The sequence below is a fragment of the Halictus rubicundus genome, chromosome 9, assembly GCF_050948215.1.
Source record: "Halictus rubicundus isolate RS-2024b chromosome 9, iyHalRubi1_principal, whole genome shotgun sequence".
Lineage (NCBI taxonomy): Eukaryota > Metazoa > Arthropoda > Insecta > Hymenoptera > Halictidae > Halictus > Halictus rubicundus.
This window is the reverse complement of record NC_135157.1, coordinates 17,985,797-18,001,336: the sequence shown is the minus strand read 5'-3', so window position 1 is coordinate 18,001,336 and position 15,540 is coordinate 17,985,797. Positions and strand designations below refer to the sequence as shown.

Sequence of the window (15,540 nt, the reverse complement as noted above, 5' to 3'; positions counted from 1 at the left end):
CTCTCTGTTGGGAGTAGGACTGCCAACTCCCTGTCTGTGCTCTCCCTAGGCGCGATCTAGGGGAATGCCGACACTAGCGCCATACTGCCTACACAGTGACGAATAGCGACGGGATTGAACGTCTATACGCTATTGCGGTAACCGTGTCCGTTGAGATACTCGAGTACTCGAGTCCTGAAGTAAGAAAATTGACAAGTGGCGAAAAGAATTCCAACGATATTTATACCGTTTTCTTAACGATTCAACTAAGAACGGTTTAATTTCTATTAAACATGTCCACACGGTATATGAAAAAAGTGTACGGAGGTGATGCATTACCAGAGAAAGATAGCGAAAGCGAGAACGAACCGGAGAATCTAATGATTCATGACGTAAAATCCAAGACATTTAATTTATTTGATGTGGTAAGTTTGTTATTTTTAAATCAGAGAAGTTTTCAACAGCTTTTTCTTTGCACGCTTTTTGACCCTGCAGCTTCTTGGCTATCCAACTGTTTTCAAGTACTAAATTTCATCGACTCTGTCGTGTATTCGACGTATCGTTTTCCCTTTTACAGTTAAATCAAAATTCTGAAACTGCCGAAAAAGAAAATGAAGAACAACAAGATGTGGTAGAGGATACCAAGGATGAGGTAAAACGTAAAAAAAGGAAGAAACGACGGAGGAAGGTGGACGGTGTAAAAGCTCAGCAAACAATGGACCCAACAGAGGTAGAAGCCACCGACGAAATTGAAAGGAGCATAAGAGAAGTATTTGGAGACCCGCTTCCAGGTTGTAGTTCTCAAGACACGAATAATTTACAATGGATGGAACAAAGATCCAAAGAGGATGTCTTGCTGGTGCAACACAAACATTTAAATCCCTACAACGAACTTAAAAGGATATTTGGTAGTAAAACCGTGCAAGCAGAACAGAAGTATGAATAACAATGCTTACTCGTGTTTAATCATAAACCTATGGACTAACTAAATGCAATCGAATTACAATGTTAACAGCAACAGACGAAATAGGCCTCGTTCGGGTCATTTGAAGAAAACTTGGTTGGTTTCGGCCAGAGATAATTGGCCACCGATCAATAAGTCAGGTCTCTCTATGTCGTTGGACCAAACCATGATAGCTATCGGCGGTAACATCCAATACTTTGTGTATGAGCATGATCCTTCGTATAGACAGGTGCAATTAAAATTTTTGGAAGCCGTCGAAAGCTTAAATCCTGAAAATATCGTTGTAAGTAATACTGTTTTCTTTAGAAATTTTGTAAAAAGACATTCGCGTGTTAACACGAATTTGATGTGTTTCAGAACATAATAAATGCGCATTCCTATCACGTAGATGCGCTGCTACAATTAGCAGAGCTTTGCGAACTCAATGAAGATTTAGCAATGGCCGCAGAGTTCACGGAACGAGCGTTATATTGCTTAGAATGTGCTTTCCATCCGTTGTTTAACGTTACAACCGGTCTCTGTAGGCTAGACTATAAGAAACAACAAAATCGTGCTCTTTTCATTACTCTGTTCAAGCACTTGAACTTTGTCGGCGGGCGTGCATGTTATAGGTAAAACAACGAGATGCATATGATGCATGTTTTATCTTCACATTTACACTTCCGTATGAAATTTTATATTTCAGAACAAGTTTGGAATTCTGTAAGTTACTTTTATCGCTTGATCCAGAAGGTGATCCGTTAGCTGCGGTCCTTACTATCGACTACTACGCTCTAAGAGCAAAAGAATACGAATGGTTTATAGAATTTTGCGACTTGTGGGATAGTACAACGCATTTAACGCAACTGCCAAATATAGCGTACAGCTTAGCGTTAGCTCATTTTCACTTGGGCAACGAAACGTGGGCCAGTGGACTTTTACGGGACGCAGTGTTAATGTTCCCGGAAGTGCTAATGCTTTTGCTCGACAAATGCAGTATACAGACGGACGAGAAGGTATCTTTGTAACACGTTTGCAACATTATTTTTCCAAATAATAAAAATGTAATTGTAGTTACAGTTTTAAAACGAATAGTTACTGTAACTTTATATGTAGGTACGGAGTCACGAATATTTTAAGAATAAGACTTCGACCATACCAGCCCTGGAAAAATTAGAGCAGCTGTACGTGGCGCGCAGTTTCCGTTTATGGAAAGAAGCCGATCTTTTGCCATGGTTACGTGAAAATGTGCATGCTGTATTGAATCGAGTCGACAGTAAAGATGTTTATATAAAATATTGTGAACGAAAACGAATCGAACGTTATCAAGGAAAATTGCCGAAGAATATTTTGAGGCATATTATATTGTCCGACATAAAAGATGTTACTATAAATCTTCAAGAGGTATAAGAAACTCTGTACAACTGTCTCATACGACGTACAATGTACAATATGTAATTTGATCACATTTTTTCGTATGTATCGTATAGGTACAAAACGATGGGTCGGTGCTTTCACACGATCCACTGCCGCCTACCGATAGTATCGATATTTATAAAAGACCTACATCAACCACAAGATCAACGCGATCAAGTTCCAATGTCTTGTCTCTTTTTATCTCATCCTTAGTATCAAACATTAACGAGGAATCTGTAGTCGTCGCCCTCGATGGTCTAAATTTCTTGTGAGTATCTACATATACATCTGTCGCGTTGAAATGTTTCAATTTGAAGATATAATTGCGTCTAGTAGTTACCGTAACAAATGACATTTTCTATTTTTAGTTACGATGATGACGAGCAAACGTAAAGTGCCGTCTACCGATGTAGAGCAATAGAGAAGAGAAATTTCACTTTGAAATCGAGAATGAAAAATAATATATATGTATACATATTTTTCACGCAATAACTACTTTTACGAAGATAATATACATTTCATATCAGGTAATATATCTACTGTTAATAGCGAACACTGTAAAATTCTTAACGTTTTTTTCTAAGTATATACGTACTTGTAACTTGATACACTCCGATTATGTTCAATATACGTGTGTATGTATATTATCTTTACGAGGTTGTACATTGATTGTTCGTACGATCTTGTGTGTATTACGATAATTTTTATGGAATTCCGTAAACGATCATGGTATTTTCTTTTTGAAAAAGTGTAAATACGTATAAAAGATGTATGTACAATAACAAATAAATAAAACTGAATTGTTGCAAAAATTGTTTTTAAATGTTACTTCTTAGTTGGTTGAAGAGAAACTAATATTGAAAACGGGACAATATAAATCATTTAATGAACGTGATTCATTAAAAAACAATTATTATTTTTCAATAGACTTATTTTATGTACAGGTCTATACAATTATAATAATTTCCAGTATAATTACCTTTATTAGTTTTAATCGTTACTTGTAATGGAACGTTACCACTACGGTTGTAATTAATCTTTTCTTCGTATTTATTAAATGCAAATATGTCTTCTTACACGATAACGTATGCGGTAACGAATGAGCATGAAAATATTTTCGTGTGCGTTTGCTAGTGTAAGTTTTGGCGTTCTATGACATAAAGGCCCGATATATCTCATGAAATATATGTAGTCGTAAACGAAAAACTTAAAATCGGAATAATTTGTTCACAATCTCATCGATGATGTTCAATTTCGACCGTTGGTTTGCATGTAATGTTGTTTCGTTCGAATTAAGTGTATTTTTATTCATTTTACACCATACTGTGAAATACAGGATTGTAACGGCATATTCCAGGACCGTATTCTAGATAAGTTTTTTTGGTGTGGCAAACCCTATAAAATTCAGGATCGCTCGCTAATAACGCGCCGCCATACCATACAGCACAACGTTGTTTATGATGCGATATCACGTGAACGTCTATCGGCTTCGGCTGAAACATATTCAGGCATTGAATGCACGCTTCCTATCTCGACAGGATTGTGTTGCTATTGCTATTGCTGTTCCGAAATCGTTCGATCAAATAAAATCTACAGCTTACCGTAATATGAGTTCCGCTTATGGTCTCGCTAATTTTAAGACGCGCGTCAACGATACGCTTTATATCGCGTTGCAATCGCCTGCCAAAGTCTTTAAACATCGTAGAGCCACCCGATAGAACAATATTACTATACAATGGCCTTCTCACGTCTATGGGACAATTTTGTATGACATCGTCCACAATTTCGCTCAACGGCGTTGTAAAGTCTGGATTGGAAAACTAAAAAGATACAATAAAATTTGTGTAAAGAATCGACAGGACGCTCAACAGTTTTATTCGTATCGAAAATTTCGAAAGTTTAGAATTTTGACATACTTCGGGATGAAAAAATATCTCTGGTCCGAGAAACCTCTCGTAGCCAACGTCGACAACGAAAGGCTGTTTAGTAATACTGTTGATACCTTCATATTTTTTTATTTTAGTCGGATCGCTATCGTATTTAGCAAACTCCTTCGAAATATCGGGACATATATAACAATGTTTTTCTTTAATCGCTTTAGCTGTTTCTAACGATTGTTCAGGTGGTATTCCGATTTCGCGTTCCCTCAATAAACTTTGTATAAAGTACGTTATATCTCGTCCAGCAATGGGAATATGTTTTATACAGCTTCCGATAACAAAGCCTTCTGCCTAGAAAACAACGAACATTATAAAACGATACCCTAATATCGTACAAATTTAATCTCTCTATGCCGTTATACTTACAACTGGAATTACGTGCGTTACACCATCTCCACTGTCAACCACAACTCCTGTTAACGTTCTGTCTTCTATGCTCTTAGCTGTCCAAGAGGCAGCTATTGCTAATACCGCTTGTACTGCAATATAAAGGCCTGGTACATTAAACGATTCAAACATTATCTCTGCAGTGTATTCTCTGTTCTCAGGAGTGTTTAACGGCGGTTCTGTAAGCAAAAAGTAATGATCCTCGGGTTCTGCTCTGAGATATTTGAAAATGCATTGCTGCAGGAATTTTTCCATCAAATCCCAATCTTCTACCAGTCCATGTCTAACTGGATACTAAACAAAAAATAGTTAATCGGTGACATCTTATACGCGTGATTCGGGCATGTTCGACTGGACAAACCTTGTAAAATAACATTCTGTTTCTTGTTAATTTTATAAACAATGTCAGCAGATTAAACATAATGTAAAACTCCATATAACTTCGCAAAGATTCATTGTTTCAAATACATGGAGCTGCATCCTAATCTATATCGACAGATACATTTATTTACAAATGCTGAAACATATCTGCACAGGTATTGTAACCAGTCGAGCATGCCATTCACGCATAATTACTGATGCGTACTTTTACAGAATATCCGGTGGCTTCGAAAGCTTCATCGCCGATGTAGGCATCCAAATCTTCGACACCTTTGGTAATCCTTCTGGTATTAGTATCTCCAACTTTTGCAGTTTCTTTTATCGCAATTGCCGATGGTATCATGAGTTGAGGTTCTTTGTTGCCAGCGAAGCCTAGCTTCGTGTAGCTATTCAAATACAAATAATTATTATTATTCTATTTTAAAATCACCACCTAACTTTCAACAGGATAACACACGCGTGCATATAAATCGAAAATTTTAAATAAGGCGCACTGTGATAAGCGTGTGAATATATTTATTTTGTATGTATAATTTGTACTTTTCGTTGAATACAATATCGAAATATATTATACTTATACTTATACTAGAATAAATTGAATGAACTGTATATAATTAATAGCATTGGATACATATATAATCTAAACCACTACCTCAGGATCATTTGTCAGACGTAGAAAATGTCATGTGTCATGAGTTAGTCACATCCTAGCCTATTTATTTTCGCCGGGGTTAAACAATTTGAAAACTATAAAATTGACTTACCCTGTGCCTACATCGATTACACACGCGGGAAGACGGCCGAGCATCTTGTTCGTCTGCCTTTAATCGATATCAATTTTGTTTTAAACTTGTTCTGTCTGGATCTCCGACAATCGGTACTCGGTAATCGGTTTCAATAAACCACACCTCGTTTATGGAGATAAAGCACAGAGGCATGAGGCACAGAGCAGCACAGAGCACAGGCATGGATTAAGCCGTGCGCTCAATGCACGAAACGGTTGCATTCCCTCCACAGCGTCGCACTATTCAAGATACATAGCGCGACGTTGAAGAGGGAAGTGAAATTTCCTGTTACGGGTGCAAAGAACCGATAAGCGAATGATAAAAGTTAACTTTAGTTAAACAATTGCTTCCGTTGTATACTGTATCAGTTGGTCACAGGAAAAGGATGGGAATCTTGGCTAAGCTGTTCTTGTAATGCAAACATAAGAAAATGAAAACCTTTTTTCAATGAACATATAAAATGTATTGTAGGGAAATATAGTTTTTCCTCTGTCGCTTATATTCTTATATTCTTACATTCTAGTGGTTTACGTAGCAGTGAAGTATGCGTCATGGAACAGAAAATATAACTGTTTAGTTTGATTAAAAGGACTAGTATCGTATCTTTTGTTATTCTATTGCAGCTCCGTATAGGATGACGAGTACACGATTCTCATGGCACTTATAGTTCTTCTCGTTTTTTTGACTGACTTGTTTTTTCATCCAGAAGTACGATCGTGGAGTCTTCCGTATCGCTGATATACCCTTGATCGCCGGTATAATGAGTAGGATATATTAACAAAGGATTTGCGGAGAGTATTATCAAATCTCGTTTTGGATAGTGTGCTTTCCACTCTTCCCTGTCGCGTATAGAACAAAATTATTATATCGATGAATAGAAGAAGATTTTAATTGGAAAATTCCTCTCCTTTATTTCTCATACCTAGGATGCGTGTTGGCCAATATAGGAAGATATTCATCGACGGGCACCAACTTTTTTAGCGGTTCCGCTTCTACCAGTTTTTTTGCTCCGTTTCTCGATAAAATGTATCCTAATGTCCAGTAACTGTAAGCGGCGCGTACCAAGTACTTCGAACCATCGATCGAAGATTCGGCACTCCCCACTAATCTTTTCCTTCCTAAATAGCTGTAACAGGATATCGAATCGGTATCGTCGTACTCGTACATACTCGTACTGTTTCAAACGTTAACAAGTACTTACATCAAATCCCACATGGGGCGAAGATTATCGAGCTCTGTTAATATAGACTTCACCATTTCCCGAAAAAACGGTTCGAAGTAAATGTCATCTTCCAAGATTATAACGGTTTCAAAGTCACTTTCTATCACCTAATAATTTAGCACGAGCTTAATACGAGTTGCGAGCAATGGAAAACAATTCGATTAAAGCAATCCGTTTCTTCGGTTTTCAAATTACCTCGCTCCAAATCATGTAATGACTTAGGAAACAACCAACTTCCCCCATAGTCATGGGTCTAAAAATCGGTATATTATTATCAGTGGCGGAAATACTTTTCATCTTTCGCTATAACTGTATAGCAAAATTACCTATTGTGATAAGGATCAGAGTATTCCGGCATTATTTCCACTCCAACATCGTTCAAGATGGATTGATTTAAACTCCTGATATACATGAACAAACGAATACATATTAAGCATCTGGGTGACTTCTTACGTTAGTATAGATTCCCAGTATTTCCGCAATATTTCGAACTTACCTACCGTCAAAGGCGTCAACAGTTTGCACGCGAATACCAAGTTCTTTGAAAAGTCGATGCATTCTAGTTCTTCGTTCTGGCCTTCTTAAAAGATTGATCATATAAATTTGATCGACTCCTAGCGTATCCTCCACAGGATATTGAACGTATCGTTCGAGATCCTTTGACAACGGAAGATCATCATTGGCTAGCAACAAGCAGAAAATACATCTCATTACGAAACGTGACGTGAATGTTTGTAACGTTCGTTATCTCGCTAAATTCGAAATACTGATTTCACCGGACCGTCCAACATACTTAATATCTCCATTTTAATATAGGTTAAAAGCTTCAAATCATCCACGACTGTTTGTCCTTTCTCCAATGGCAACATGACAAACCCATAATGGTCGTCGTTGCAGATGAACAATGGTATACCTGTGAATGCGAATGGTAAACGATCACGAGAATATAATGAGTTACGCAATTGAATCAAGATTGTTTGAAATGATGAGTCCAGATGATATACCAGACATGTTGGCTCCGACAGCGAAGCTTATAATGTCGTCTGTAGGGCCATCGTACCGATTCAAATAACGCGGGTCGTAAGACAAGAGGTCCGAAGCGCGTTTTCGCAAATTTATGAGAACCGCGCTATGAACCATCGGAACATCGAAACATCCTGTTTCCTCGCGAAACAATATCCGACCGTACCTGTCCGTTCTCAGATAATAATAATCGGTGTGCATTTCAGCCCAGAAATTACTGTACATGCCATCCGATTTCAATAACGGACTGATCACGATTTCTTCTTTTAAAACTAAATTATCGAGAGTATTCGGATTCGTTAGAAAAACGTCTGCATCCAGCATCTGTAATTACAAAAAGAAAAAGAAACAAAAAGATGTAATACGAAGATATGCACAGTATCCTTGTATATATATATATAAGTGTATGTCTATATAGTTACCAAAACAAAATCTGCCCAAAGTTGTCTTCCTGCGCTAAGGCCTCTTTCGCGGAGATTTATCACGTGCAAAAACCTTTGGCTTGACCAATCAGCGATTCCATCTTCGTCGTCAAAGCCGTTTGACTTTCCATCGAAACTTGTATCGATTCCATGATACTCGTTAGCTCTATTTTCTAGCCATGTAGACAGTATTTCGATCGAATTGTCAACGTTATTATCACTGTATATACTTAAAAAAATAATAATCGTTCAGTCGACTTTACCACGCATCATTAGAATATAACTTAATTCCCGGAAGTTGATAAAAACGGAATTCTTCAATATACATTTTAGTTTTCTAAATTTTCTAAAAGTTTTGAAAAATGGAACAATCGTTGCCATTAATGATAACACAAGTATGTATCGCATTCGTATATGCAATGCATGGATCTGTTGACATAAACTATGTACTAATGTATGATGGACATGTTCATATCTGTTGAATTTACAACTGGTGTGTCTGTTATAATGAAAACAATATTTTCGAATTATCAACAAATTTGAAGCTTCACAATATAGGTACATTTCAAATATTTGATCTGTACGGGTTGAACTACAGACGATTCGGCTGGTCCAATTTTAAGGAAAAAGTAAGGTTACAAAAATACACTTACCATAGATGTATCCGGTCTTTTGGATAATTTAGCCGTTCCAAAAATGTTAAAAAGTATGGCAACGTGTGTGCCTTATTGCGTACTAAAATCGATATTAGCACTGTCGGCTTTTTCAAGTCTTCGCAACAGGTTATTGAAAACATAATGATAAGAGTAAATGAAATAAACACATTATTTACTGATCTCATGTTCTCTGCGATGATCTGTTTGTTATTTCTTTTATTGTTGTAAATTTTTTACGAGAGAGAATACACGAAAAAGCACGAAGAATAAACACATGAACTCTGCACAGAGAGGATATGAGAGTGCTCACGCCCGGGGTTTCGGCTAGTTTCAGCTAGTTCCGACGTTCCCAATTTTGTGACATCGCCTTTTTAGCATGTAACAGAACCTGGGCAACTTTTAGCATGGAACAGAACCTGAGCAACTTTTAGCACGGACCAGAGCCTGGGCAACTGTTTAGCATGCAACAGTACGCACATCATCTTTTTAAACTGTACGTTCTGGCTCTGGCGTTCGCAGACGATGTGTGTTCTATTTCATGCTAAAAAGTTCCCCAGGTTCTGTTCCATGCTAAAAGTTGCCCGGGTTCTGTTCCATGCTAAAAATGAGTAGGGGGCAGTACTGTATCGGGAACGTCGAAACTCCGGGCATAAGCATAAGCAGTCTTACATCCTCTCTGCTCTGCATATGGTCTCTCGTTTATTGCTTTACCATTTCAGATCAAATTTGACCACCCTACGTCACGAGAGTATTACGTATACGGCATAGGGTATACCATCGTATGTACATATATACAGATGCTCGTATACGCGTATACGTCCAGCAATCTGTGAATCTGTGCCGGCGTTAAACGTGGGTGGTCGGTGAAGCGGTGTATTATGTACACGTATATCTTCGTTAACGATACGATCTCCACAATTTACTTGAATAATCTGAATTATGAAAACTCACACACATTCGTACGTATCATAAATACCTATTTATTTGCAAGTAAACGGTATTGTACAAAAATACGGTACAGTATTGTACTTCATCCTAGAATTAGTGTTCTGCACTGAGTTTTATTATAAAACAAATTTAACAAAATAACACTTATTCGATATCGATCGTATACATAGAATGTTTTTGATCATTTTGCACGTCGCTGGTCTTTCCCCCTGAGAACGTTTCTTTATCCAAACTGTTGTCCTTTTGTTTCAATTTTGGTGAATAACTGAGACCAGATTTTACAAATTCTAATGCCATGATTCCTAAATCACCGCTGTATCTATTCTTCGCCACCTAGGAGTACAAGTTTCTTTAATAATATAATGGATTTCGCAATGCATAGCAGATTAATAAACCGGCGACACATTTGTGTCACGCATAACGCGCCTACTTGTAAATACTTTTTCCCTCGGATACTGTTCAGTCGTTTATCTTGGATGATAAGAACGTTATCTGCTTCCTGACTGGCTTTAGCACTTCCAAAAATCGACGACGTTGTTAATTCTTCTTCGTTACGTTCTTTCCTTGGATGTATTATAGCAGTTACATGACAATTGTGTCTAGTAGCGAAATTTCGGAATCTTGAAATGATTTCGTCTTGTTTCCAGAATCTAAAAAATCGTAATATCATTTTACATTACGAGTCTTCTGTCGCATAAGCACATTTCAATACCTGTCCATGTGTTTAGAGTCATCTGATGTTCCCATCATAAATTGAACGTTGTCGATTATTAAATGAGCTATGTCATGAACATAAGTTGCGTGCTCGACTGCCTATGACAGAGACATCATTGCATTCAGCTTTGCTATGTGAAATTGAATAACAGCAAAATCCTACTGTGTACCTACGTCCATTACAACTTTTATACTTTGCTGACCATGAAATGTCATGAAGTAGATTGGTAATTTTTCGAAGACATCCGCGTAAGTATCAAAATTTTCAAGATGTTCGTCCAAAGGTACTCCTACCATTTGTTGTAACATGGTTCTTGCTAATCGTGCATTCCTTATTTCAAAACTACCCCATAAAGTGTTGACACCTTGCATCGCTAAATCTAAGGAATATTCACTCATAAACGTTGTCTTGCCACATCCTGAAAGAAAGAATCGATATTTCAAAATGTTCTATAACAAGTGCAAGTTGAAATCATTTAATAATGCTTTAACAAATCACCTGTTGGCCCTGTTAAAACAGTAAATTCTCCTCTCCTGTGGCCCTTTAATATCTTATTTAGAGTCGGGAATCTTTTCCATTTCACGCCTTGTACCTTGTCAACGTTCTGTATATCGCTCAATACTTCTTCTCTTAGTTGTTGAAACGTGGTTATACTTTTATGCCAAACTGACTGTGCATTTTGAAGAATGTTTTTCAAATTGTAACCCAATTTCTCTGCTAATCTTGGCTGAGGTTGCGAATCTGTCGGTCTCACGAAGTAACATCGTCCTTCGTTTAACTTCTTTGCAAATTGCCTAACAGTGTACCAACTCGTCTCGTCGTTCCCAAACCACAAAATTAATTTTTTGAAAGATTCCATAGATGGCAATAACTGTTGAGGTAGGTTTTGCAAATTATATGGAAGACAGATAATTATATTTGCTGATTTCTGCGACATCAGAGCCAATAAATCCTGTATTGTTCCTACAACCACAGCAGCATTATCAGTTCTACAATTTTGTTGTTTGTATTTAATAGTACCACTAACCCCAGAAACAGGAATTGTTTGTACTACTTCTGAACGTGTTGTAAGGGACTTGTATCCAACGACACAGTTGTTTAATCCTGTTAAGGGGAAGTGCAACATACAGGATGTTTTTTCATAAATACAATTCAACTGACTTAAATCTTCTTGGGAGACACGCTGAAAAAAGAGTTGCATTTAAAATTTCTGTGCATAATTAGAAAAGATTTAAGTTGCACTTTAGTTCTTTACTGGAAATGCAAAATCGTCGAGCAAAGCATTGTATTCTTCTATGGTCAAATCTGTAATACTTTGACAATTTTTTTTCATATTCTCCCAATCTTCGTTAAAATTTTGTTCTACTTGTAAATTTGTTCTAAATGCATTGAGTCCTTTTAGTTTCTTGTCTGATTTTTCTAATAATAAAAATTTTTCTAGTATGTCCCAAGAGCCATTGTGTTTGCATTTATCGCACATAAAAAAGCCTGAAATGAAAATGATTGAAAATGAAATTTAGGGGAAAATTATTCCTATGATACTTACATAAAACCGATACATACCTGTTCTCTTGTTTATATAAAGTTTTGAGCATTTTCTCGTATTGTTGCATATAGGACAGTCTAATATGATACAAGTGTGCCCATCTACTATGGGTAAAGATCTTTCTTTAAAGAACTGTTTCAAATTCGAGTAAGACATATTAAACGTGGATTTGCTATGGTCTCCATGAAAATTCTGTTTTCTAATCAAGCTTTTAGCTTGATGCTTCCCTTTTTGGATATAAACACGCACAAGTAATGTTAAAAACATTTCGAAACAAATAAACGGTTAACACCTCGGAATCACTTATTCAAATAATGGAGAAAAATTTACAATTTATGCAAACATTTTTAGGAACAAACGTTTCAGAACACATTATACATAAATAGTGTCTGTGCACACTATTTACTTTCTGTACACATGTGTAGATATATATCTTTGTATATGTATTTATGTAAGTTCTTGCGCAAAGATTAACCGGCTTTTACTTGTATTTTAGTTAGATATCGCAATTTTATTTAATAATACACACTCATATTCTTTGTTTAACGTTTTACGCGTATTATTGTCTACCTGCAGAAAGTAACAAAAACCGACGTAATTTTTTAATTACATACTTTCATTTGTTTTTAATTGCACGTGATTGCACGATAAGGTGCACAAAATAATTAAATACGCGTGCACGTGCACGTGGTCTGCTTATAAATATACAGAGACGTCTCGCGGAAGGTACATAAATCTCCTCTTACGATTTTAGTGTCACTCCCAGCGTTACCGATAATTCACGAATCGTGGTTTGTTAGTAAGAATCGACTATCCTATCGAATATTCTATTTATAATTCTATAATATTACGTAAGTATCTAAAGAACATATCTTGTGTACGTATAAGTACATATATGTATGTATACGTGTAAGCACACATACGCAGTGTCACAAGATCAAGCTTGTCTCCCACTCTACTTTACCCCTTCTACGCCATTCTGCGGCGTGACGCGTGACGCGTGACGCGGCGGCGAGCATCCCCAAACGAAATAGCGTTTGTAAATTATAATACTTCGGGAAAACAGGTTTGAATAGTCATTTATTAAAAATTAGTTCAAAAGCTCTTTACCATTTTACACATTTGTAACCAATATGTTACTTATGCATACTTTATTATTTCATGTTATAATGTGTATTACAGTACTGTCTTATTACAATAAAATAAATACGATTTTAATTTAAAACTTAGTGCTTATTTTCAACAAATAATTACACTTTCAGGAATTTATGCTCTATTTTGCTTTTTACATTCATTTTAGGATTCGTTGCTCTTATTCGGTGGATTGTAGAATGAAATTTTGACATCTTGCCTACAGACAGAATGAAACAGCAATGAAAGAACATTTCGATATTTGCGTTTTCATTTATATATGAATGTTTTAAATATTCCATGAAAAAATAAAGATTAACAAGTGACAATTATATGGAAGTCTTACATAAAAAAAAAGGTCTTTTTATATTACCTTTCTGTAACTTCGTCGCTTGTGTCGTTTGCATCTGTTAAAATACCGATTTCGTACACCACTGCTTTTATAACGTATCTATAACAAAAGAAAGTGATTTTTGTTAGTCGAATCAGTATCCGTTGTTTATATAAAATAAAACAATTACAAAGTATAATTATCTTTCTGCTTCAAAAGTGTTAAGATTATAAAGTCTTCTTACAAATTATCATCCAATGAAGCGTTTGTCGAGTTATGCATCGATGCTGTAGTTGTGCCATAATCTTCGCTGGATACAGGCAATGCTACACCAAATTGAATAGCCATATAGAAAAGTAATAATATCGAGTAAAATACTCGAGAGACTTTAACGTCGTATTTGATTTCACTGTTACACAACATTTTCAACAGTACTTCCTATTATTTCCATGTGGCTACTTTTATAGCGGGCTGGTGCTGTTTCATTAGCACCATTCCCCCTTTTTAACTTATAGGTGTAACGTGTGTTGTTACATACATTTTCATCTTGTTCATAAGTGAGAATGGAAAATTTGCAAGAGGCAAGTTCTAATAAACAATGTATGTATATAAAGAATATTTTTGGAATCTGTCAGAGAACGTGAACAAGGTGTCATTTATATTTTTGATAATCATAAGAAAATATGCTCTTCAAAAATATTAGAAATGAAATCGAAAATCTCAAAACTAACTGTTGTGTAATCGGAAAATATTAAACTTCAACAAATTTTACAAACAACTACAAAGAAATATTAAAATACGTTATTGCGTACTGAAACATTTAATTTAATAACAAGAACAATGTGTAAATAAATGGATCAAAATAATATACAGACGAAATATTTTGCTTGCAAGATAGAATATAATCTACAAGCTTCCGTACTTATTAAATTAACACATAGGTGAGAATGAACTTCTGCATAAGTCGCATATACACACGCATTTTAAACCTGAGATATGCGATTGCTTGGAATACTATTTTTAAGTTATTAAAAAGTACATATAAGTAAACATTAATTTGCTCTTTGTTCGTATTCAAATTACATGTATGTATATTGTTTTTGCAAGTAAATTTCTTTCTTCAACAGCAATTTATTTCCAGATCAATTTCCAGATAACTAATAAGTAGGGATAACTTTTGCTGGTTTTTACTGATCATTGTGATGCTGAATTTTTTTATTTGTGATATTGTACATTAACACTTGTTGGCTACATCGTTTTTAATTTATAGTTTAATTTTTTGCAATAAATATGGTCGAAGAAACATGTGTTGCCATCCGTGACAAAACGTTCAAGCTTCTAGTACTTGTCAACTCAAGATGGCGTCACCGTATCCTTTAGGTTCTGTTTGATGGTATACACAGGTTGTTACCAATTAATAGCGCTGCTGTTAAATTCTAGGAATTGACCAGCAGCGAAACCATGATTGTCGGTCATTGATTGGCAATCGGTAACGATTGATTTTCTTTTTATTTCAATCTGCTTTGCTCTGTCGGTAACGTTTGGCTACAAGTTTGAGCGTTTTGCCGCTGCATCAAATGGCGCTGTACAGACCCCTGACCGGAGCAAATGATTCTTGCCGGAATTTACATCGTGTCTTATGAGGAAAACGGCAAGAATCATTTGCGATCGCATAAAAATAATGTTAATAATATAAATAATTGAAACGGTGGTGA

At 36.0% G+C, this 15,540-nt stretch overlaps 5 protein-coding genes across 7 annotated transcripts; 1 reads left to right on the top strand and 4 right to left on the bottom strand.

Moving 5' to 3' along the window:
• Window positions 1-61: 61 nt before the first annotated feature.
• Nulp1 (Nuclear localized protein 1) lies at window positions 62-3,151 on the top strand. The gene is made up of 8 exons (XM_076793402.1): window positions 62-404; window positions 557-915; window positions 995-1,226; window positions 1,301-1,554; window positions 1,629-1,938; window positions 2,039-2,326; window positions 2,413-2,606; window positions 2,707-3,151. Exons 1-8 carry the CDS (start codon window positions 273-275, stop codon window positions 2,729-2,731), a joined length of 1,794 nt encoding a protein of 597 aa, XP_076649517.1. The 5' UTR covers window positions 62-272; the 3' UTR covers window positions 2,732-3,151.
• Window positions 2,707-5,992, bottom strand: Arp3 (Actin-related protein 3). The gene is made up of 6 exons (XM_076793408.1): window positions 5,811-5,992; window positions 5,252-5,432; window positions 4,645-4,959; window positions 4,255-4,569; window positions 3,940-4,158; window positions 2,707-3,831 (listed from the first exon to the last, which is right to left on the bottom strand). The coding sequence occupies exons 1-6, from the start codon at window positions 5,852-5,854 to the stop codon at window positions 3,652-3,654; spliced, it is 1,254 nt and encodes a 417-aa protein (XP_076649523.1). The 5' UTR covers window positions 5,855-5,992; the 3' UTR covers window positions 2,707-3,651.
• Window positions 5,993-6,254: 262 nt separating this feature from the next.
• On the bottom strand, window positions 6,255-9,483 carry LOC143357137 (glycosyltransferase 25 family member). The gene is made up of 10 exons (XM_076793403.1): window positions 9,152-9,483; window positions 8,499-8,727; window positions 8,058-8,400; window positions 7,847-7,966; window positions 7,550-7,736; window positions 7,380-7,454; window positions 7,249-7,306; window positions 7,033-7,160; window positions 6,754-6,957; window positions 6,255-6,670 (listed from the first exon to the last, which is right to left on the bottom strand). Exons 1-10 carry the CDS (start codon window positions 9,337-9,339, stop codon window positions 6,493-6,495), a joined length of 1,710 nt encoding a protein of 569 aa, XP_076649518.1. The 5' UTR covers window positions 9,340-9,483; the 3' UTR covers window positions 6,255-6,492.
• A 636-nt stretch (window positions 9,484-10,119) lies between these two features.
• On the bottom strand, window positions 10,120-12,769 carry Mtdna-helicase (mitochondrial DNA helicase). Of its 3 annotated transcripts, none has more exons than XM_076793317.1 (7): window positions 12,381-12,769; window positions 12,073-12,305; window positions 11,316-12,000; window positions 10,991-11,235; window positions 10,815-10,915; window positions 10,533-10,752; window positions 10,120-10,435 (listed from the first exon to the last, which is right to left on the bottom strand). In XM_076793317.1, exons 1-7 carry the CDS (start codon window positions 12,628-12,630, stop codon window positions 10,247-10,249), a joined length of 1,923 nt encoding a protein of 640 aa, XP_076649432.1. In that variant the 5' UTR covers window positions 12,631-12,769; the 3' UTR covers window positions 10,120-10,246. The 3 variants fall into 3 exon arrangements, with proteins under 3 accessions (XP_076649432.1, XP_076649434.1, XP_076649433.1); XM_076793318.1 differs by having other exon boundaries at window positions 10,271-10,435; window positions 10,543-10,752; XM_076793319.1 differs by lacking the exons at window positions 12,073-12,305; window positions 12,381-12,769 and having other exon boundaries at window positions 11,316-11,780; window positions 11,845-11,983.
• A 656-nt stretch (window positions 12,770-13,425) lies between these two features.
• Window positions 13,426-14,299, bottom strand: LOC143357502 (uncharacterized). The gene is made up of 3 exons (XM_076794034.1): window positions 14,070-14,299; window positions 13,868-13,945; window positions 13,426-13,714 (listed from the first exon to the last, which is right to left on the bottom strand). The coding sequence occupies exons 1-3, from the start codon at window positions 14,246-14,248 to the stop codon at window positions 13,660-13,662; spliced, it is 312 nt and encodes a 103-aa protein (XP_076650149.1). The 5' UTR covers window positions 14,249-14,299; the 3' UTR covers window positions 13,426-13,659.
• Window positions 14,300-15,540: the final 1,241 nt, after the last annotated feature.